Here is a 22,795-nt window from a genome sequence, read left to right on the forward strand (position 1 = left end):
TTTAGATATCTCATTTAAAGCTCCATTTAAAGATATCTTCAAATGATTTAAAGATATCTAAAAATGCATTTTAGATATCTTAAAATGATTTAGAGATATCTCTAAATATTTGAAGATATCTTCAAATATTTAGAGATATCTGGAAATGATTTAGAGATATCTTCAAATATTTAGAGATATCTATAAATGAATTAGAGATATCTCTAAATGATAATTTGGCTTGCCATATGTGGCAGGCATGCATTCAGTGCACGAGGCAAGTTCATATACTTAGCCACGCACCTGCACCTGCAGGGGTCCGCACCACTGTGACATCACAGCGCTGAGTGGTCCCTGTGGCCCCATGTGTTTTTTTTTATATAATGTATAACATTTTGTGTTCACGCACACGTTTCACTAGTTAAACAGGCGACATAAGCAAAGTCGTGATAATCTATTACAAAAAGAAAACAGACAGATACCTCAAGATAGTATTTCGTCTACGTACTGATAAAACAAGGATGACGTTACTTGGATCATGGTAACGTTATAGCTTGCTATTAGCTGCCATTCTCCAAGACAGATTAAATTAGCATTTTATAGACACTTGTTATCTTATAAAATCGTAATGTTTTTAACAGTTGTTTAATTTTACTTTTGGTCTAAAAAATAAACGTCATACTTTTAAATTGTATCCATGTTGTTCTGCTACTGCAGGTACGCAGCACAAGGGAATATCCACTAGAAAGTGTCCTGAGGGCATCAGATGATTTTTAAAGGTTAGGTTTAGAGTTAGGTATTGGGTTAGGGTTAGGTTTTAGGGCTTGGGCTGCTTAAGGTTAGGGTTGGGGTTGGGTTAAGGTAAGGGTGGTTTGATTTCGTAGAGTTGCCGAGCTCTGGAAGTGGAAGGTGGGAGTGCTTGGCAAAGGCCCTAGAATCATCTAATGGCCTCAGGACACTTTCTAGTGGATATTCCTTTCCGCTGCCTGTAGGTACAGTATTTGTACTACACTGTCCAATATAATTTGCATCGTGGGCCTCGCGCATATCTCCATGGGACGGTACAAACCTCATTCATCTAGAATTCATCGAGAACCTATTTTAGCAATTGTTTCCCACTTATTGAAAAATACTAATAACTGACAGATTTAAAAAACTAATACCAGTAATTATGTACGTGTTCACTCAGGGTCGGTCACTGTCATATAAACTGCAGCGTAAGGTATCAGAAAAATGCTACTGCATAAAAAAAAAAATAGTAGCAAATTAAGAGTTTTGGGTACCAGTAGAAAATGCTACCTAATATACATTAACTTCAAGCCTTGGTATAATGTACCATGCCAGTACCATGGTACATTTCTGTAAGGGAAGCCTCATAGCTCAAACACAGTTTGAGTTACAAGTGACCACAGATCTAAGGAAGTACAAGTGTAACATAGTTCCTCGAAGACAAAGCAAACAAATTGAAAACTTTATTTTACCTAGTGAGTTATTTTAAAATGATTTTATGGTTGCAATATTATATTTTCTTTTCAAGATTCACATTTGAGATCTTTATAGTGAATGGATGTGCACAATGGGTAAGATTTAAAGTATTTAGTTAGCTACAACCACTTTAAAAGCACCTACTAAGATAAGTCTGTCAGATCTTGGGAATTAGAATTATATCCCACATTTAAGTTGAAAAAAACAAGAAAACAAGCAAAGAACCAACAACATAAAATTTATAGAAAAGGCAGGATCACATAAACATGTCTTGCACAAGATATAATAATCGTCATAGTATGAATCAGTAAACCAGTGAATTCCAAACAAGGGGGGCATACAGTAGCACGTACAGCAAAAGCCCTATCACTGAGATCGTCCTTGTCCTGGGTACTTGCAACAAACCTTAATCAACAGCAGCAACAAGTCTGCAAAGTATTAAAGATTCCAAGCCATTTTGTTCTACAGTACTGCCCCCCTTGTGTTTTTCAGCGGTGGTTTTCTGCAAACGTTGCCATTCCAGGAACACTCGAGAGACTGTCTTGAAGAGGACGTTGTTCAAGCCACTCAGTTGAGGGACAGTCACTGAGATCCGTGAGTTGCATCCACCTGTTGAACAGCTTCTACAGTGGGTCGCATGGATCACATGACACTGTACATTCACAGGAATTGCAGACAAGAGGATTTGATCATTTTATTACAGTCTCATATAGTTTGATCAATTAGTGTATGTAGTGTACATTTGCCAATAATAATAATAATAATAATAATAATAATAATAATTAACACATTATGTAGTTATTAGCTAGAACCCTGAATGCTAATGAAAGACTTTTAGGTAAAAATGGACAGTTGGGAATACAGTGTTAAGAACTTACAGTCATATACATAATGTAATCAATTCTTTCTTTATTATATATTATAAACACACTTTCATTATCGTCATGACAATAACAATTACATTAATTTTATTTGCAACATGCTGATCTGTTAATTAATCTAGAATCAGTTTACAAAATTACATATATTGAGGAATTTACAGATTAAAATCTGTCCACAATATAACAGCACTGGATGATGAAATTAAAGTTACAAAACACTGTAAACTACACCCCTTTTCTATAAGGCTTTAAAAAAAAAAAAAAACAGCTAAACATTACAAAAACTCACTTTTTGGGATCTAATTTATAAAACAAATTCTTGCTTGCTGGAAATACTATAAGAAAATGTTTACAGCATATAAATTAAGATTGTTTAACCCATAGAACAGTCTTTAGCACAGTAACTACCCTGAGTCAGTCCACACCAGATTATTTACAGCATAAAAAATAATCACAGGTGGGTAAGTGGTCCTCTATATATACAGTATGTAAAACTGTAAGTGAGATATGGATGTAAAGGCAGACACACGGGGATAATAATATAACTGAGGTAACTTTGTCAGTACATTCTTGAACAAGTTATTGAGGGGATTAGAATGTGGGGATATAACATGTCTGTCTCTTTGTTTATTTAAAAATCAAATTGTTATAAAACCCACAGTAATAAGAATGTTCTTTACCACATGTTATTGAGTATCAGAATCTTGGAAAGTATTCACAGTCGTAGCAGGAGATACACTATATGTTATTAATATGCTTATTAAATAAATAAGTCATTCCATATTAAATCATAACACTATGGAGTCACTGTCTTGGACATATGGAGATACAGATAGAAAAAATGAATTCAAGATATGAAGTAAAAAAATGTTGGCCAAAATGATACAGCACTGATTGCTGATTGGACCTTAACCTCTTCTTCTATTATTTAATTTCACATTTGTATTCTCTGTTCATGCAGAGCGGGACTTCAGGGAATATTTTTAATTGTAAACTGTGAAACTTGAATGCTATGTTAGAGAGCATATCGTGTCTGTGCTTTAACTTAACGAGACAGGGTGTCCCAAATATTACATACTTTAAAGCGGGTTTACTGAAAAAAACACAAAATAAGAAACATTTTCTTGCTTGTATTGTACAATGTACAATGAAAAAGACCAAAAAACACAAGGGGGAGGAATTTTAAAAAAAGCTGTTGAGGGTGGAGATCCATACAACTTTCAAGTGAATTAACATCACTGAGACAAACTGATATGAAATCTTACAAAGGTAACAGTTACAGGAACACTGTTATTTCCACGCATCGTTGAATGGATTGTCTAGGTTTTACATAGTAGGACGCTGTTGTTACTGTCACGTTGTTAGAATAATTGAGCTTATCTTTTATAAAAGGGTGGAATCTTCTCCAGCTAAACTTCTCAAATTAGTCTTCGTAGGTATTATATTATGATTAATATTGTATAATATCAACGATGGAAACTTTATTTGGAAAATACTTGACTTAAAGTTTATTTATCAAAATGAGGTAAGAATGCCACCTCTTGTAGATTATGTTTTTGTTTTGTAACATTAAACATTGGGTGTAGTTATTGCAGATCATTATATTTATATATAACACTGGTGCTAACACTGCGGAGATTGGTAAGACTGGTGCTGACACTGCTGGGACTAGTGCAGCTACTGCTGGGACTGGTGCTGACACTGCTGGGATTGGTAAGACTGGTGTTGACACTGCTGGGATTGGTAAGACTGGTGCTGACACTGCTGGGACTAGTGCAGCTACTGTTAGGACTTGTGCTGACACTGCTGACACTGGTGCTAACACTGCTGGGATTGGTAAAACTGGTGCTGACACTGCTGGGACTAGTGCAGCTACTGCTAGGACTTGTGCTGACACTGCTGACACTGGTGCTAACACTGCTGGGATTGGTAAAACTGGTGCTGACACTGCTGGGATTGGTAAAACTGGTGCTGACACTGCTGGGATTGGTAAGACTGGTGCTGACACTGCTGGGACTAGTGCAGCTACTGCTAGGACTTGTGCTGACACTGCTGACACTGGTGCTAACACTGCTGGGATTGGTAAGACTGGTGCTGACACTGCTGGGATTGGTAAGACTGGTGCTGACACTGCTGGGACTAGTGCAGCTACTGCTGGGACTGGTGCTGACACTGCTGGGATTGGTAAAACTGGTGCTGACACTGCTGGGATTGGTAAAACTGGTGCTGACACTGCTGGGACTAGTGCAGCTACTGCTGGGACTGGTGCTGACACTGCTGACACTGGTGCTGAGACTGTATGATGCCACGATTAAATCACTGATTTAGAAGGCTTTACTTTAAATAGTTTGCCAATCCTCTTATGGCCTGATCTATCAAAATGCTGTAACACTTCCTCCTGGGACATGTCTCTGTGGACATATAGCAGGGCAAGGCCATTCAGGCTATTTTTACCCATACCTCTGCGAGACCAATCAAACATATCAAAAGGATGCACTCAGTTAAACTCTTTCTACGTCATGAACAGGGATCATAGGAATCCGTTTGCTGTGGAATAGGCTAATGCGGAAAAATGTGGATTTTTGTTTTACACTTGGGGCGAGGCAAAAAACATACAAGGCTTTTTTTGTTTGTTTGAGAACCAAATCAATACACTTATCATATATAATCAACACAAGCAACCACTAAATACAGTGCAGTCCGTTTATAAGAATCACATCCGTCCTGGGTGTTTTGATTCTTATAAGCGGTTGATTCTTAAAAGCGGACCGATATGATTACTGTGGTGCAGAATCAAACTTAGTATGAGAATGATAAGAGCTTGTTCCCTGCAGAGTTCCCGCATGTATGCACGCCCACGAAAAATCCACAACTGCTTTCCTTAACGAATTATTGACAGTAACTCTGTAATCCAGCACACTAGTAAATAATCCAGCCCAATTTTCCGGTCCCGGATTGTACAGGCTTTACTGTAAATCATTTCAGGGTTCAGTCCCAAACCTAGCTAAGTTGGTATGGTAGGCTAAGATATATCCTGGCAGCAATTCCAAACAAGCACTGCACACACAATTATGTCAAATAAAAGTGACACATCGGAAACATGTTGCTCAAAGAAACTGCCATTAAGGTTTCTCTATTAGGAATGGAATGAATTTGAATTCTGTCATTCTCACACATATTTCTTTTTTACACCAGTATAGAAAGATAGTTGCTTTGTGCTCTTTACCAATTTCTTGTGGCATTATATTACATTAGCTTCTTTATCTAAAAAAAATCAAGTCAAACTTGTATGGGCTCAAATTGGCTTCCCTGATGTCATTAATATATTTAAATTCATTATTTATACTGTACCTACTAACCACAGTGAAATAAGATTAAGATCTTTAACCCAGATTGGGAGCTTGCAGCCAGTCCAACCTTGACCAAGTCTGAAGTGGAAATCTAATCATCAACAGTATTTTTTGCCAGGTTAAGATTAATTTACAACGTAGGTCATTCATAATTAACCTGCACTGTATATGTAAAACGTTTACAAAGAAGGCCCCTATAAATTATTCAAAGAACATTCGATTGAGATCTGGTCTTCATTTTTCCTGAACATACAACATTACACAACGCATTAATAATGCCAATTAAATAGTTTTTTGGCATGTTTACTTTCACCTGCCAGTAAACTGTTACATTTAACTTTAAGAAACAGGTCTTCTATAACTTTATCTGACCAGAAGCAATAATGTCAAAGATTTCTGTAGTCAGCGGAACATAGCATTTCTGTGACTCGTCTAAGAAATACAGTGAGTCAGTTATAGTTGAAGGATTGAATCCACTTTCCACTAATCTGAATTTCTGCTGCTTGAAGGTTCCAGTTATTTCCATTGACTTCTGCAAGGAACGGAAAACTGTAAGTATTTCAAGTTGTTTACAAAATGCATTATTTCAGTGAAATGCTTAAAACAAATGCAAATATTATGGCTAAAATGCAAACATATCTCTATATCAGTATATATCTGTGGGAAGACAAAATGCATTGCACCAATACAAGTATTACAATCTTTCAGATATCTTATATGGTATTATTTAAACTTTACCCAGTACTTATATTTTCCATTGCAAATCTTTTAACAAACTCCCTGTTTCACAGAGGAAGAAATGACCTAGTGCTTATTCCACCAATCATATTTAAGGTGTTCTATCACAGAATACATTAAATATGTTTGTGCTTTTGAACGTTCTTTTTTCCATTATACGTTTATGGGAATATTTAACTCAATCTTCAAGTCTTTCAGGAGGTGTGTTACAAGAGGACGGGTCTTTTTTTACTGTTCAGGAAACATGACGAGAACTCCCACACTTTCCATGGCCTGCACAGTCCCCAGATCTCAATCTAAATTAGAATCTGCAGGATGTGTAAAATTTGTCAGTGCCACCAATTGTTTACAGGAGTCGTGTTGAACCTACGCCTGGCATGGTTTTAGATTTCATTTACCCGTATATAAGTTTACCACAGTAGTTTTGCACAGTATCTTTGCAGTGTTAGCATACTTTTCCCATGGTTATACTATGCATTTACCATAGCTTACCTTGGTTTGTATGTTTTTAATGCTTTACCATGCCTTTCTGGTCTTTTGGTTCACTGTGCTTTATTACACTTTGCTATGCTTTTACTATGGGAAACTTTTGTAAGGGTAAAGGGATTGTCTTCATTCCTTATCACATGCGGACCAGGGACAATTTGTTACAAACCCTGGGCATTAAACCGAAGAAAAAAAACACACGCACACGTTTAAACCCAATCTCACTGTTTGGATATTTGTAGTTTAAAACAAGTAAAACCATATGGTTTCATTGTTCATTTATTGATTTTTTATCTTTCTTTAAAAAAATAAATAAATAATAGATTACCTGAATTCTCACAAAACGTGGCCTTGCATAACCAGGCAGGTAGTTCTCAACATGTTCATACAGACTCTTCCCATCAAAACCACACCCAGGATTTAAAACAACTGCAGCCATTCCGGCTTTACCTTCATAACCTGTAAAACATCAACACAGCCAGTTCTTTGAAAAACGATTTACTTAGCCTAGCACACCAATATAGCCAGCCATACATAACGTTTTATTTTATATATTAACTGAAGACATTCATTTGAGAACAATGGTATAGAAGGTGTCCTTACCTGGAACAGAAACCCCGTATATGTTGGCCTCTTGTAAAAAGTCTATTATTCCAACAACATCTGCTACTTCTGTCGTTGAAACATTTTCTCCTTTCCATCTGAAAAACAATATTATTACAAAGCTTTACAGATTTTAAGCAGTTTAAATCTTTAAAAAAAATATGTATATTTACTGACTCTTGTGTATCTGGATAAGTCAGTAACCAGTGTAATAGTTTTTTTTTTTTTGTTAAATGTAATATTTAAGTCATTTACAGTGTCTTGTCCATTTTATATCCACACTTACAATAGTTCAATTCCATAATAGTGGGTTTTGTGTGTTATAACCAGCTAAATCAGAGAAATAATATAAGTTTTAATGCAGTTTAATGGACTTGTTTCTGTACCTGAATGTATCTCCAATCCTGTCATTGAAGTATATGAAGTCTTCATGATCTTCGACCATTAAATCCCCTGTGTTAAGATACACATCTCCTTTCTTGAAAACATCTCTTAGCAGCTTCTTCTCTGTAAGACTTTTGCTTCCTGCATAACCAAAGAATGGGCTTATCGAATTTATTTGTGAAAGCAGAAGCCCAGCTTCACCTACAAGAAAAAAGGAGTCTATGTTAAATTAGACAAAGATTAAAGTTTAGAAACTGCAACAGTCACCCACATAAACAAAAATGGTCTGAAACGTCTTGACTTCTTTTTTTAAATAATTTAAACCTTTTGTGCACCTTAAAAAAACTTTTAATTAAATATATATATATATAAGTACATACACACACTGTACATAGAGATAGATATAGATAATGTAGGTGTCAACAATAGTACATATATTACAGCAGTACTTTTTTTCAGCATCCTTATTTTATAAAGATGCATTTTCTTACCTTTCTTAACTTCTTCACAAAACCCCTGTTCATTTAGGATTATCTCGCCATTTTCCAAATCATATTTGACCAAACAATACTTAGAGATTCGCTGAAATTGAGAAAAGTATGAGTAAAAATACTGTAAATCAAACCAGTAACACATACTGCTATAAAAATATGCACAGAACGTGGAAGCAGATGCCTTTTACCACCCCTAGAGGGCATACTATTACCATGCACAGAACAGGAACACCAGTACTCTGCCTAATCATTATTTGTAGTTTTTAAGTACTACCAGTTTTTCCTGGTTTTTTTTGTTGTTGTTTTTTTTGCAAACTAATCATTTTCTTTTAGCCCTACATATCAAACACACAGGCACATGATGTTTGGGTCTTACTATATATATATATATATATATTATATATATATATATATATATATATATATATATATATATATATATATATATATATATATATATATATATATATATATATATATATATAGTAAGTTCTTATGTTCTTATAAGAACATAAGAAAGTTTACAAACGAGAGGAGGCCATTCAGCCCATCTTGCTCGTTTGGTTGTTTGTAGCTTATTGATCCCAGAATCTCATCAAGCAGCTTCTTGAAGGATCCCAGGGTTTCAGCTTCAACAACATTACTGGGGAGTTGGTTCCAGACCCTCACAATTCTCTGTGTAAAAAAGTGCCTCCTATTTTCTGTTCTGAATGCCCCTTTATCTAATCTCCATTTGTGACCCCTGGTCCTTGTTTCTTTTTTCAGGTCAAAGAAGTCCCCTGGGTAGACATTGTCTATACCTTTTAGGATTTTGAATGTTTGAATCAGATCGCCGCGTAGTCTTCTTTGTTCAAGACTGAATAGATTCAATTATTTTAGCCTGTCTGCATAAGACATGCCTTTTAAACCCGGGATAATTCTGGTTGCTCTTCTTTGCACTCTTTCTAGAGCAGTAATATCCTTTTTGTAACGAGGTGACCAGAACTGAATACAATATTCTAGATGAGGTCTTACTAATGCATTGTAAAGTTTTAACATTACTCCCCTTGATTTAAATTCAACACTTCTCACAATATATCCGAGCATCTTGTTGGCCTTTTTTATAGCTTCCCCACATTGTCTAGATGAAGACACTTCTGAGTCAACATAAGCTCCTAGGTCTTTTTCATAGTTCCCTTCTTCAATTTCATTATCTCCCATATGAGATTTATAATGCACATTTTTATTGCCTGCATGCAATACTTTACACTTTAAATTTCATTTGCCATGTGTCTGCCTAGTTCTGAATGCTGTCTAGATCATTTTGAATGACCTTTGCTGCTGCAACAGTGTTTGCCACTCCTCCTATTTTTGTGTCGTCTGCAAATGTAACGAGTTTGCTTACTTTACCAGAATCTAAATCATTAATGTAGATTAGGAATAGCAGAGGACCTAATACTGATCCCTGTGGTACTCCACTGGTTACCTCGCTCCATTTTGAGGTTTGTCCTCTAATCAGTACTTTCTGTTTTCTAGATGTTAACCACTCCATAATCCATGTGCATGCATTTCCTTGAATCCCTACTGCGTTCAATTTGAGAATTAATCTTTTATGCGGGACTTTGTCAAAAGCTTTCTGGAAATCTAAATAAACCATGTCGTATGCTTTGCAATTATCCATTGTCAATGTTGCATCCTCAAAAAAGTCAAGTAGGTTAGTTAGACACGATCTCCCTTTCCTAAAACCATGCTGACTGTCTCCCAGGATATTGTTACCGTATAGGTTTTTTCCATTTTGGATCTTATTATAGTTTCCATAAGTTTACATATAATAGAAGTCAGGCTTATTGGTCTGTAGCTACCAGGTTTGGTTTTGTCTCCCTTTTTGTGGATCGGTATTACGTTTGCTATTTTCCAGTCTGTCGGTACAACCCCTGTGTCAAGAGACTGTTGCATGATCTTGGTTAGCGGTTTGTAAATAACTTCTTTCATTTCTTTGAGTACTATTGGGAGGATCTCATCCGGCCCAGGGGATTTGTTTATTTTAAGAGCTCCTAGTCCCTTGAACACTTCTGCCTCTGTTATGCTAAAGTTATTTAAAATTGGATAGGAACAGGTCGACATGTGGGGCATTTTGTCCGTGTCATCCTTTGTAAAAACCTGTGAAAAGTAATCATTTAATATATTTGCTATTTTTTTTTTCTTCATCTATGATTTTGCCATTTGTGTCTCTTAGACATTTAACCTCCTCTTTGAATGTTCTCTTGCTGTTATAATATTGGAAAAACATTTTGGAACTGGTTTTAGCCCCTTTAGCAATATTGATTTCTATCTCTCTCTTGGCCTTTCTAACTTCCTTTTTGACTTGTGTTTGCAGTTCCAAGTACTTTCTGTGTACTTTGTTTTTGGTCCCTTTTAAACGCTCTGTAAAGTGCCTTTTTTCGCTGAATATTTTTTTTTAATTGATGTATTAAACCATTTTGGCCATTTTGTTTTAGATTTAGATTTGTCTACTTTTGGAATGTAATTGTTTTGCGCATCTAGTACTACATTTTGTGGATGTTCTCTCTATTTTACTCCAATCTACTTCTGTTAGTCTGTTTCATACCTTCATGGTTTGCTTTTCTAAAATTGTAAACCTTAGCTTTAGTCATTACTTTTGGGGTTTTAAAAAATACTTCAAATGAGACCATGTTGTGGTCTGAGTTTGCCAATGGCTCTCTGACCTCTGTTTTAGTTATTCTGTTTTCATTATTTGAAAAGACTAAATCAAGGCATGCCTCCCCTCTAGTCGGTGCCTTGACAAATTGCGTTAGGAAGCAGTCATTTGTCATTTCCACCATTTCAATTTCGTCCGTCGTGCTCCCCACCGGGTTCTCCCATTTTATCCAGGGGAAGTTGAAATCCCCCATTAGTATAGCTTCTCCTTTTCTACACGCATTTCAAATGTCATTGTATAACAGATTATTTTGCTCAGCGTCTGAATTTGGCGGTCTATATATATAAAACACACACACACACACACACACACACACACACACAGAGTTGTCGTCAAAAGTTTACCTACCCTCTATTTGCAACAATGTTATTTACCAATGTATTGTTATAAATATTGATTGATACAGTATACCTACACATCAATGATACCTCTTGTAAGTGTGTTGAACACTCATTTGTCTTTCCAAGTGGTAGTTAAAAACTGAGTTAAGGCACAGGGTACCAATATTTATGAATCAACTCCAGTTGGAGTCATACATATTGGTACCCTATACAACTATATATGCAATGCACACTTGAATATTACAAAAAAAAAAAAACAGTACAGTAATAGTGGTGCACAAACTACAACATATGACAGTGAAAAGTTTGATTTTAATGGACACCACCTGTAATGGAAGTTAATTGAAAGAATCCAGTGTTTGGTCTTTATTATCCAGAAGCAAACAGTCACATGATCATAGTATGGCATCTGTATTTGGTTACAGGTCATTCGTGTGTGATTTGTGGCAAAATATAGGCACCCAGAGTTTTTCTTTAATTGAAAAACTGTTGCAGATTTGGGCGATTTAGATTGTGGTGTATTTTTCACAGATGTGTATTTAAGATATCTGTGTTTACCCCTATGAAAAAGAGTATACTTAGTTTAGCCATTAATCTATTCATGACATAAACTTTGTTAGTTTGACATTTAACTAGAGCACTGAACTTTGCCAATAATTTCCAGTCTGAAAACAAATCTTTTAAAATGCTGAAAGGTTGGCATCTCGTTTTAAATCATTATTGTAGCATTAGGCACATGAACATTGACAATGTGCATTTTTGTTTACACCATTTTTTTTTAGTCCCACTCCACAACTCCAAAAACTGAAACTTTAATAAAAATCTCTATATATGAAAAGCATGTACCTGATTTCTTTTTAATTAAAATGGCCTGGAATCACCAGTAATCTTATCAGGTTTTCAGATGTTTTAGTTAATAATAGCTTCCGAGAGGAAAAAGACAGCAGCAGAAGCCTTTTTACCTACTGTGCAAGTGGCTATTGAGAATTCATTGAGTTATCTTGTTAATCACTTCTATCAGGCACATAGACTGAGGCTACAGTATATCCTTAACATCTCCTTAACACATTCAGTCAAAAAAGGAGTGCAAAGACATCAATGCAATTCTTTCACGTCATACACTAAAGCATGAAAACGTGATCATTTAAAATCTTATTTTTTCCAAGTGTTTGTATATGAACTGAAAAGTACAAGGAAAGGAGAGTGAATCATATCAGACCTGTCCCACTGGATCATCTTTATTTATAGTTCAATGAATTAGTACAGTGCCTTGCGAAAGTATTCGGCCCCCTTGAACTTTGCGACCTTTTGCCACATTTCAGGCTTCAAACATAAAGATATGAAACTGTAATTTTTTGTGAAGAATCAACAACAAGTGGGACACAATCATGAAGTGGAACGAAATTTATTGGATATTTCAAACTTTTTTAACAAATAAAAAACTGAAAAATTGGGCGTGCAAAATTATTCAGCCCCCTTAAGTTAATACTTTGTAGCGCCACCTTTTGCTGCGATTACAGCTGTAAGTCGCTTGGGGTATGTCTCTATCAGTTTTGCACATCGAGAGACTGAAATTTTTGCCCATTCCTCCTTGCAAAACAGCTCGAGCTCAGTGAGGTTGGATGGAGAGCATTTGTGAACAGCAGTTTTCAGTTCTTTCCACAGATTCTCGATTGGATTCAGGTCTGGACTTTGACTTGGCCATTCTAACACCTGGATATGTTTATTTGTGAACCATTCCATTGTAGATTTTGCTTTATGTTTTGGATCATTGTCTTGTTGGAAGACAAATCTCCGTTCCAGTCTCAGGTCTTTTGCAGACTCCATCAGGTTTTCTTCCAGAATGGTCCTGTATTTGGCTCCATCCATCTTCCCATCAATTTTAACCATCTTCCCTGTCCCTGCTGAAGAAAAGCAGGCCCAAACCATGATGCTGCCACCACCATGTTTGACAGTGGGGATGGTGTGTTCAGGGTGATGAGCTGTGTTGCTTTTACGCCAAACATAACGTTTTGCATTGTTGCCAAAAAGTTCGATTTTGGTTTCATCTGACCAGAGCACCTTCTTCCACATGTTTGGTGTGTCTCCCAGGTGGCTTGTGGCAAACTGTAAACGACACTTTTTATGGATATCTTTAAGAAATGGCTTTCTTCTTGCCACTCTTCCATAAAGGCCAGATTTGTGCAGTATACGACGGATTGTTGTCCTATGGACAGAGTCTCCCACCTCAGCTGTAGATCTCTGCAGTTCATCCAGAGTGATCATGGGCCTCTTGGCTGCATCTCTGATCAGTCTTCTCCTTGTATGAGCTGAAAGTTTAGAGGGACGGCCAGGTCTTGGTAGATTTGCAGTGGTCTGATACTCCTTCCATTTCAATATTATCGCTTGCACAGTGCTCCTTGGGATGTTTAAAGCTTGGGAAATCTTTTTGTATCCAAATCCGGCTTTAAACTTCTCCACAACAGTATCTCGGACCTGCCTGGTGTGTTCCTTGTTCTTCATGATGCTCTCTGCGCTTTAAACGGACCTCTGAGACTATCACAGTGCAGGTGCATTTATACAGAGACTTGATTACACACAGGTGGATTCTGTTTATCATCATTAGTCATTTAGGTCAACATTGGATCATTCAGAGATCCTCACTGAACTTCTGGAGAGAGTTTGCTGCACTGAAAGTAAGGGGCTGAATAATTTTGCACGCCCAATTTTTCAGTTTTTTATTTGTTAAAAAAGTTTGAAATATCCAATAAATTTCGTTCCACTTCATGATTGTGTCCCACTTGTTGTTGATTCTTCACAAAAAATTACAGTTTCATATCTTTATGTTTGAAGCCTGAAATGTGGCAAAAGGTCGCAAAGTTCAAGGGGGCCGAATACTTTCGCAAGGCACTGTACATTCAAAGGATTTAGTAAGACCAATCTCCTTGTGGTTAATGTGACTAATTGCGTCCTAGCTGTAAAATGATCAGAGGAACATTCCATTATGTTGTTTATTTTATGTTACTGAAACTTGCACCATACTGTACGCTGGATTTTGACTGCTCTGCTAAGGTGTATCTGGATGAGTCAGTAACCTGTGGTTTGTACATGTTAAACTATACTACAAATGTCCTTGTTCCATGGAAGGGTTATGACTATCTTTTAACAAGGCTATTGCTGCTGGCATCAGCACAGGCCTTTTACTAAGAAAATATATTAGCAACTCAAAGTGGTAAAATAATTCTTAAGGCCTTTACACACCAGACATGATGCGACAAGCGAATGTGTCGTACAACACACCACACCAGGACAAAAAAAATAAAACACATACTTTTGAAACGAGTCATTCACACTGCTTGCGAAAAAATAGGATTGGTGTCTGGCAGGTACGGAACTGAACAATGAGGAAAAGTTTCCCTTGCGCACCTTCAGTAAACAATGGCGGAAGAAAAAATCATTTTTGTAGTATCAAAATACCCGGAGCTGTACGATAAAGGACACAAAAATTATCAATCAATTTGTATTTTATATGGCGCCTTTCATAGTGGACCACCTTCACAAAGCGCTTGTTTAAAATTATAAAGACACGGCAATGAGGGAGAACATTTGGCAGTCCATTTCCAGGGAACTGGATATAGCTGGTGTGTATGATTCTTTTACATTTACTGAAATAAGTATTCTGAAAAGCTATTATGTATTCTACATTTTTATTAGCTGTATAACAGTGATATTTTCCAGCTGATGATACAATCAGAGGAGAGTTGTCTATCACATCGCGTGCGCCTGTCGCCACTGGTGTGAAAAGTAATGTCGCAGCGCAAGTACCATTTTATCGCCGGACAAATCACATCGCGTCCGGTGTGTGGAGACCTTTAGTTGCAAAACAAGTCAAGTTCAAACTGTACTACTGCTTTGTAAAATATGATTTTGTTTTGATGGATAAAAGACTAACATTACTTCTACTATGTACTGAAAGACACATTTTTGTGAAATACTGTATAACAGGACTCACCTTGTAAAAGAAATTGGAACGGCCTACAGCTCCTATTTTGCCGACGTGGTTCATGAAGCAAACGTTTCCTTCCGTGGAGCCATAAAGCTCACACAATTTAATGTCGCCAAAACGATCAAGAAACTCCTTCCAAATATTTTGCTGCACACCATTCCCAACACCCATTCGCACTTTGTGATCCTTTTCTCCTTCTTTCTGTAAAATCCAAGCATAAAACAATTAACTTTTTTTTTTTAAGAATTTATCTTGGTAGATTTTAAGGTGCCTGTATGTATTTACAGGTAAACCATGTTATCCTTGCAAAAGCATCATACCGTTAAAGTGATACATGCTACTGGTTGCCATTCTTTTTTTTTTTTTTTACAGGTCGCATTGCAGGAAGCTTTCTACTCAGGGTTCGCAGTAGATGAATAATACAAAACCCATATTTTCATGTTGTGTTAAGATGTGTGTAGCACATCTCACTGGCAATCTCTCACACACAACACTAGGTCAACCGTTAGTATAAATACATTTCAGAAATTAGTTTCTATGAAACACAAGTGTGGATGGCTGAATGACACATAAGGGGTCAAGCAAAAGACTGAATGCCAGATTCCAAAGGATTTACAATGATGAAGATGCATGTGGTCAGATCTGCATCCGGGATTGATTGGTGATGCTCAGTACAGTACCTGTAGCTGTGTTTCCACATCAAAGCGTGTTACTAGAAAAAAGCATGTCAATTATTTTAACTGTACTTGTGACTATCTAAGCATCCCTATAAAAACTTGCATATACAGTAACACCCTACGTTATTTCACACACTGTTTAGCATTAATGAAAGAAACCGAGTATAATTTGCATGTGCTAACTGTGGAATGTGCTTACTGTGAGTATTCATCTTTGGTCTACTCAACAGAAAAAGGGGTTATCTTCTTTAGAATTATAATGTAGCGGTTTGCTTCATAAGCCACCAACCATAATGAATGCTGTAGTCGATTCTTTCTAAGTGGAAATTAATTTTGAAAATATAGAAAAAATAAATGAAAACATCTGCACTCCAGAATAGTCTCATCACAGGTGCGTAGGAGACCGCATGTCAGAATGAAAAATAGAACACTCCCGCACACTGGATTTTGCCAAATCTCACATTTTGTATTCTTTAAAAGAAAATAGAAGCTAATGTTTTGGTCGTAAGACCTTCGTCAGAGCACAGGACATATAAAAAGGTACTGATAAACTAAAACAATCTTCTTTAGCATCACTGTGACTGTGTGCTATTCCTTTTTCTAAATTCTCCACCAAGTTATATTATCTTTAATATATTATGCTAAGAAAATCATATGTACAGATATCCTCCCCAAATGGAAAATCATAGTTTATTAGGATCCATGAATAGGTCAGAAAATACCAGTTATTGTCTTTCATGAAAAGGCTCCAGATACCCTAAGATTATGATACAAGATATTGAGAGTATTTAAATGTATGGTATTTGAAAGCAACCGTCCATCTCTGTATGCCAAACTTATATTTTTTACATGTGCATTCAGAGGATATAGGTTATGGTGAACTACTTTTTCATGTTACTGAATTTTCATCCTTGCCTGGAGATAATGCTATTTCTTTGAAGTGGCAGCAGTATTTCCAATACTGTTTGTCAACAACCAGTACAGCACATTTTCTGTCTCCTTGTTGAATGTAATTCCTGCATTTAAACTAATTAAAACCAGATTAATATACCCTTCAAGCAAACAGTTTTTTTCTGTAAAAAATAAAAATAAAAAGGTTTATTGTAAAGCCAGATTCTGAGAATTACACAATATAATTTCCTTTGCATTTCTGGGTGTGTAGCGTCCAAGGCCCTGACTGATAGTGCCCTTCAGTGATTTCACTGCATCTCATTAAATCAGCAGGAGGTGGGAGTCCCACGTATCTCCAAGCATGGGTCAAAAGGAGAGGAAACAAAGCATGCTTTATGTCGAGGCACTTGTTTAGCAAAGCCAAAAGAACAGAAACAGTAACAAAAATGTTGTACTCTGTAATCGTATAGCAAGGATACACAGCTTGCATCTGTAACAAACGCTTGCTTTGTTATTCAGAAACAATTTAGCTTACTGTTGGCTATTTGTATCATGTTTGATATGATGGCTGTTTTAATCCTGGCTTTTATGAGATGTGGGCAAACAAGAGTTAGTGTTGCTTAATATACTGCATACTGCATGAAACATTGCACTTGTGATGCAATTATCTGTGCTTTATACTCTGTAAATTACTCAACCCAAGTACAGATCCCTTGGAAGCTAATGGCCAACTATTTTTACCACTAAAAATGCCATCAAATTAACTTGCTCCCAGCTGCCTCACTAGTATAAAAACACATATTACGCTGTATACTTATCAAATAATTTTAGGAAATATTTATGGTAAATAAATACTGTAGTTTGAATCATGTTTTCCCCCCTCCATGTTCTGTTAATAATCCATCATACACATTTTATGTATATATTGAGCATTTGTTTAAAATCTAAAAGGCCCAGAAAACAAGTTTTTGTTTATTTTGAGATCGGGGGGGGGGGGGGGGGGGGGATGATATATAATTCAGTAACCATAACAAATATTTCACTCACTTAATCATGAATACAGCAGTTATTATAAGAGGAATAGTATATATAACCGACACAAAATTGTTTAAACGCCTTCGGCTTTTCCTGAATAAAGAGCAGGAGTATGAGTTTCACCTTGGGCATATTACAGAGGTAGCGACAGATTTCTCCAATATACTGGAACACGGTTACATTGTACTTTCTACAATCACTCCAGAACTGACTGGCTGAAAACTTCTTCTTCAAGACGAAGGTAGCACCTGTTTACAAAAAACACAAGGTAAAGGTTAAGTGCAACGTGCAGCTTCTACAGTGAGAGTGACTTGAGTTCAGCTGAACAAAGAATTGCAACCTTTTGGAAAGTGATTGACTTTGAAATGTGTGTTAAAGGGGCTACATAACATGAACAAATTTCAAAGGAAACGTGTGTCTGCACTTAAAACTACACAAGTAAGCCAAAAAGGACAGGTTTCTGATAGATATGGAACACAATCTCCAGTATCTTCATCTTTAACAATGCATCACATTGGAATCCAATATGATTGTAGGGTGATCAAAATTATTTTACCAAGAATCTCAACAAGAACATAAGTGTTTGCTGTATGTTCTCAGTGCATTTGCACGGGGGGTCTGAAGCAAACAGTAACCTACATTACCTACATAATCTACATAATAATATTAGAAATAAAAGACTCTTTCTGACTCATGCATGTGATATGGAAGTGTGTAAAATAAAGTACAGAGCAGGAGGTCATTGCAGCTTGGCTGTGCTATACTATAGCATTTTCATGTCACGATGTTAATACAGCTCAGAATATCTGTTTTTTCATGTTTATTTTTTCTTTCAGTTTTATTTGTTTTATAACATTTTACAGTTTCTATTACTATTTCATTAACGGAAATGTTTATTTTTTTGTTTTTGACCATTTTCGTTAACTAAAAAAACACTGCTTTTTGGTTCTTCACTTCTTAATGTAGCTATGCAAATATTTCAAATACAACATAGATGAAGGGCAGCTTCCTGCTACCTCTGCTGTATGTCCCACGGTCTGCTTGCAACAAGTCAATGGAGTGAATCTGAATTACAACATCTGATTGGGCAGGAGCAACTTTTCATCTACAGCATTGTCATTGAATATTCCAATATCTTCAACAGAAGAGGGGCCAGTGATAATATTGCCTGCTTTGTGTTACATTCAGCTTTAACATGTGGACTACTAGGCTTCACAATCCATGTATTCTTGCCAATATGGGTTGTAAATCATATAAACTGCTTAACTTTGGTTAAATAATAATAATAATAATAATAATAACAAAAAAAACAGTAATAGTGTTACTATATTGAACTTCACGTTGAGGATTTGTATTTACAATGATTTAACCATACCCAGTTCAATGCATCCACCAACTCCAAGTAGTGAGGCAGCACTGTGATATAGAGGCAATGTGACATACACAATGTCATCTGCAGTGGCACCGTATGCCCAAAGCCCAGCAGCACCTTTCAAGGACTGAAGTTGGGAAATAACAGCTGCTTTCGGAAGACCTGGTGAAGAAATTGCTATCAGCACATTTCCAAACTTCCCCTATCTCTTGTTTCATCGGTAGTTGGCATTAATATTGAATGATGAAGAAATGAATGTAGGAAATATAATAGAAACTGCCATGCAATGGGACTCTCGTTTTCATCCACTAATTCCAAGCCCACCATCACAGTGAGTACTTGGCTGAGCTTTGACTTGAAGAAACAATTCAGTGCAATGACTTTAGTGTTTGAAACAGGTAGACAATAGTTATAAGATTTAACCAGGAAAAGCGTAGTGAAAAAAACAGGATAGATGGTTTGGACAGACCAGACAGTTCCTGCCTTGGCTGCACAATTCAGCAAAAACAATACTTCAAGATATTGAGGAAGGTACTGTTACTTACCTGTGGTTCCTGAGGTAAAGATATAGAGAGTTGGTGTCTTCACAGAATCAGTAGCCCGAAGATGTGCAGGTACAGGTTCATCTGGGGCATCTTCCAGCTTGTCGAGAATTGTGTTTATTCCAGGCTGATGGGACTCACTAGCCATTATCCAAACACTAATGTTATCTTCATGCAGATTCGGAAGAATGTCCTCCAATGTGTCTGTCATATCTGTCAGACAAAAATAATGCTTTCAGCTTGGTCTTCCTCATTACATTTTGTTCTCTGCAATGGGTTTTCAGCAGGGCCACACACCAAAGGTCCTTGCAACTTGACCAAACAACTCAAGCTTAGTTCAGGTGTTTCATATTATCTGATTGCATTTGATATTCTACTATACGAGTGTCAGATAAACAGGTTTTGAAGAATCAAATCACTGCTGTATTAGTAATGTATTAATTCATTAATCAATTGCCACAATGTGCTACAACAACAAATTACAGTGTAAAAATACAAACCAAACACTTACAGTATAGCTGGTTTCACTTACAGTATAGGTGGTAAATCTTGGATTACCTTACCTTAAATAACATTAGGTAATCCAAGATTAGTGCTAATCAGTGTCTGTGAAACCAGCTGCTTGTTTAGCTATTTTGCAGCTACTTAAATAGAGTTTTTATTTTTTATAGAGTATCAAATTAAGAGATAGAATTAAGCAAATAATATGCAACTAGAAACATGTTAGTTGGACATTATGCATATTAAAAAGCAGATTTCTTATAAAACAGTGTATGTCGATTTATTATTACTATTCTTCTTCTTATTATTATTATTATTATATAAACAACATGGCAAAATTATGGCAAATGTCAGTGAGGACATTTTAGTCCTAAAGTCAAGGGACAACATTAAGAAGGCTACTATAAATAAAGAAAAGATTAATAAAATAATTTCATACTTGGATTGTTTTGTTCTCTGAAGAATGGTTTTGTCATCAGGAAAAAAAAAAAAGGTTAAAGTATATAAAATGACACTTTGAAATGTTTGTAGACCAAGAGACCAATGTCGGTGAGAACATTTGAGGTGTAAAGTAACCCCCCCCCCCCCCCCCCAAAAAAAAAAAAAGGGGGGGGGGGAGTGTTTAGTTAAAAAAATGTTGGTTTCCACAAATAAATCCGTTTTTTTAATTTTTTAATGAGACACACCGTTTACTACAGACTTCAGACACTTATTGTGCCTCAGCGGTTGCACAAGGAGGGTGGAGCGCGATCAATAAGTCGTGTCCTTTCTTTACAAACTCTAAGTTACGAGTCATTCAAAGAAGCGCATGCGCTGCCATGATAAAGGCTGATTAAATGACTGTCAGAAAGCGCTGCTCTGGGTCGTTTCCTATTACATTTTTTTTTTGCATATGAATATAATAGTTAAACAAATAAATACTTTAAACGCTAGTATTATCGCATTTATAAACATTAAGTTAAAGTTTACCTGAACCCACAACAAGGGTTTTGGCTCCGCAACTGTTGAAACAATGCAGCAAGGACCTGGATTTGATATTGAAGTTGAGAAAAGCTACAGCACAGCCCAGCTTGCAGAGTCCGAACCAAACGTTAATAAAATCGGGTTCATTGCTCATCAGCAGGGCAACCGTGTCCCCCTTTTTCAAGACGCCCTGCTTAAAGAATACTTGAGCCACTTGATTGCTTCTTTTATCCACATCTTGGTACGTGAATGCGTTGTCCTCGTAGATGATAAAGGGCTTATTGGGGATTTTCTGGGCTTGTTGCATAAACCTGTCCAGCACGGTCACAACTTTCGCAGTCTTCTTGTATATTTCGATCTTTATCCCGTAGCTGATGACCTTGGTAAGGTATTTCAGGTCTATCCAAAAGTAAGGAAAGAAGAGCTTCTGTATAACAAGGGTTGAGACCCCAGCTATCAGCGCCGTTATCCAAGCCGAAAACATTGCTGCTGCCGCACAACTTACAAAACAACACTGTCCACATAGGCTAGCACAGGGCGGTAGACTCTCACAGAAACGTTTCAATTAACATTGAATCAGAAAAGACAAAACAATAGCAGTTTATAAAATTTAATAAAGTTAAACGACCGCTCAATATATCTGCTAGACGAAGCTTGAAAAGGCAGCAAGTATTGTGTCATGTGGCGTCATGGGGAACGAATAGGCTATATATCCACACAGAAAGTAGGAGTGTCTTGCGCGTGCTTGCTGCAATTCGTGCAAATATTCTTATGCAAGAATACGGATTTTCTACATATTTTACTGTTACACATAGAATAACAGCTACGGGTACCTATAATGTATACCACACACTGCATATTTTCATGACACCATACATTATTTTCTAGTGCGGGGTTCAACACAAACAATTCAAAACAAAGCACTGTTCAAAAGCAACGTGAAAATACAAGTTGACCAATCAGGAACAAATCATAACTTTCTGATTGTGGCATCGAAACCCGCGAAGTTACTTCCCTATTCTTTCCAGTGCTAACGATCCCAGTATACTTTTCCATGCTTTGCAGTGTGGAGTAGTGGTTTGGGCTCTGGACTCTTGACCGGAGGGCCGTGGGTTCAATCCCAGGTGGGGGACACTGCTGTACCTTTGAATAAGGTACTTTACCTAGACTGCTCTAGTAAAAATCCAACTGTATAAATGGGTAATTGTAGATAAAAAATAATGTAATTATATGTAAAAATAATGTGATATCTTGTAGCAATTGTAAGTCACCCAGGATAAGGGTGTCTGCTAAGAAATTAATAATAATAATAATAATAATAATAATAATAATAATAATAATAATAATAATAATAATAATAATAACATACACAGCCGTACAGATTCACAGC

General features: G+C 36.5%; 1 protein-coding gene across 2 annotated transcripts; it reads right to left on the minus strand.

Annotated features, from left to right (window-relative positions):
* Positions 1–1,686: 1,686 nt before the first annotated feature.
* On the minus strand, positions 1,687–22,096 carry LOC117962516 (long-chain fatty acid transport protein 6-like). Of its 2 annotated transcripts, XM_059022298.1 has the most exons (10): positions 21,412–22,096; positions 19,945–20,154; positions 19,403–19,561; positions 18,151–18,275; positions 15,431–15,625; positions 8,398–8,488; positions 7,909–8,107; positions 7,523–7,620; positions 7,248–7,378; positions 1,687–6,227 (listed from the first exon to the last, which is right to left on the minus strand). In XM_059022298.1, exons 1-10 carry the CDS (start codon positions 21,887–21,889, stop codon positions 6,051–6,053), a joined length of 1,863 nt encoding a protein of 620 aa, XP_058878281.1. In that variant the 5' UTR covers positions 21,890–22,096; the 3' UTR covers positions 1,687–6,050. The 2 variants fall into 2 exon arrangements, with proteins under 2 accessions (XP_058878281.1, XP_058878284.1); XM_059022301.1 differs by lacking the exon at positions 19,403–19,561.
* Between the last annotated feature and the right edge of the window lie 699 nt (positions 22,097–22,795).

This window comes from Acipenser ruthenus, chromosome 1 (assembly GCF_902713425.1).
Source record: "Acipenser ruthenus chromosome 1, fAciRut3.2 maternal haplotype, whole genome shotgun sequence".
Taxonomy (NCBI): Eukaryota; Metazoa; Chordata; class Actinopteri; order Acipenseriformes; family Acipenseridae; genus Acipenser; species Acipenser ruthenus.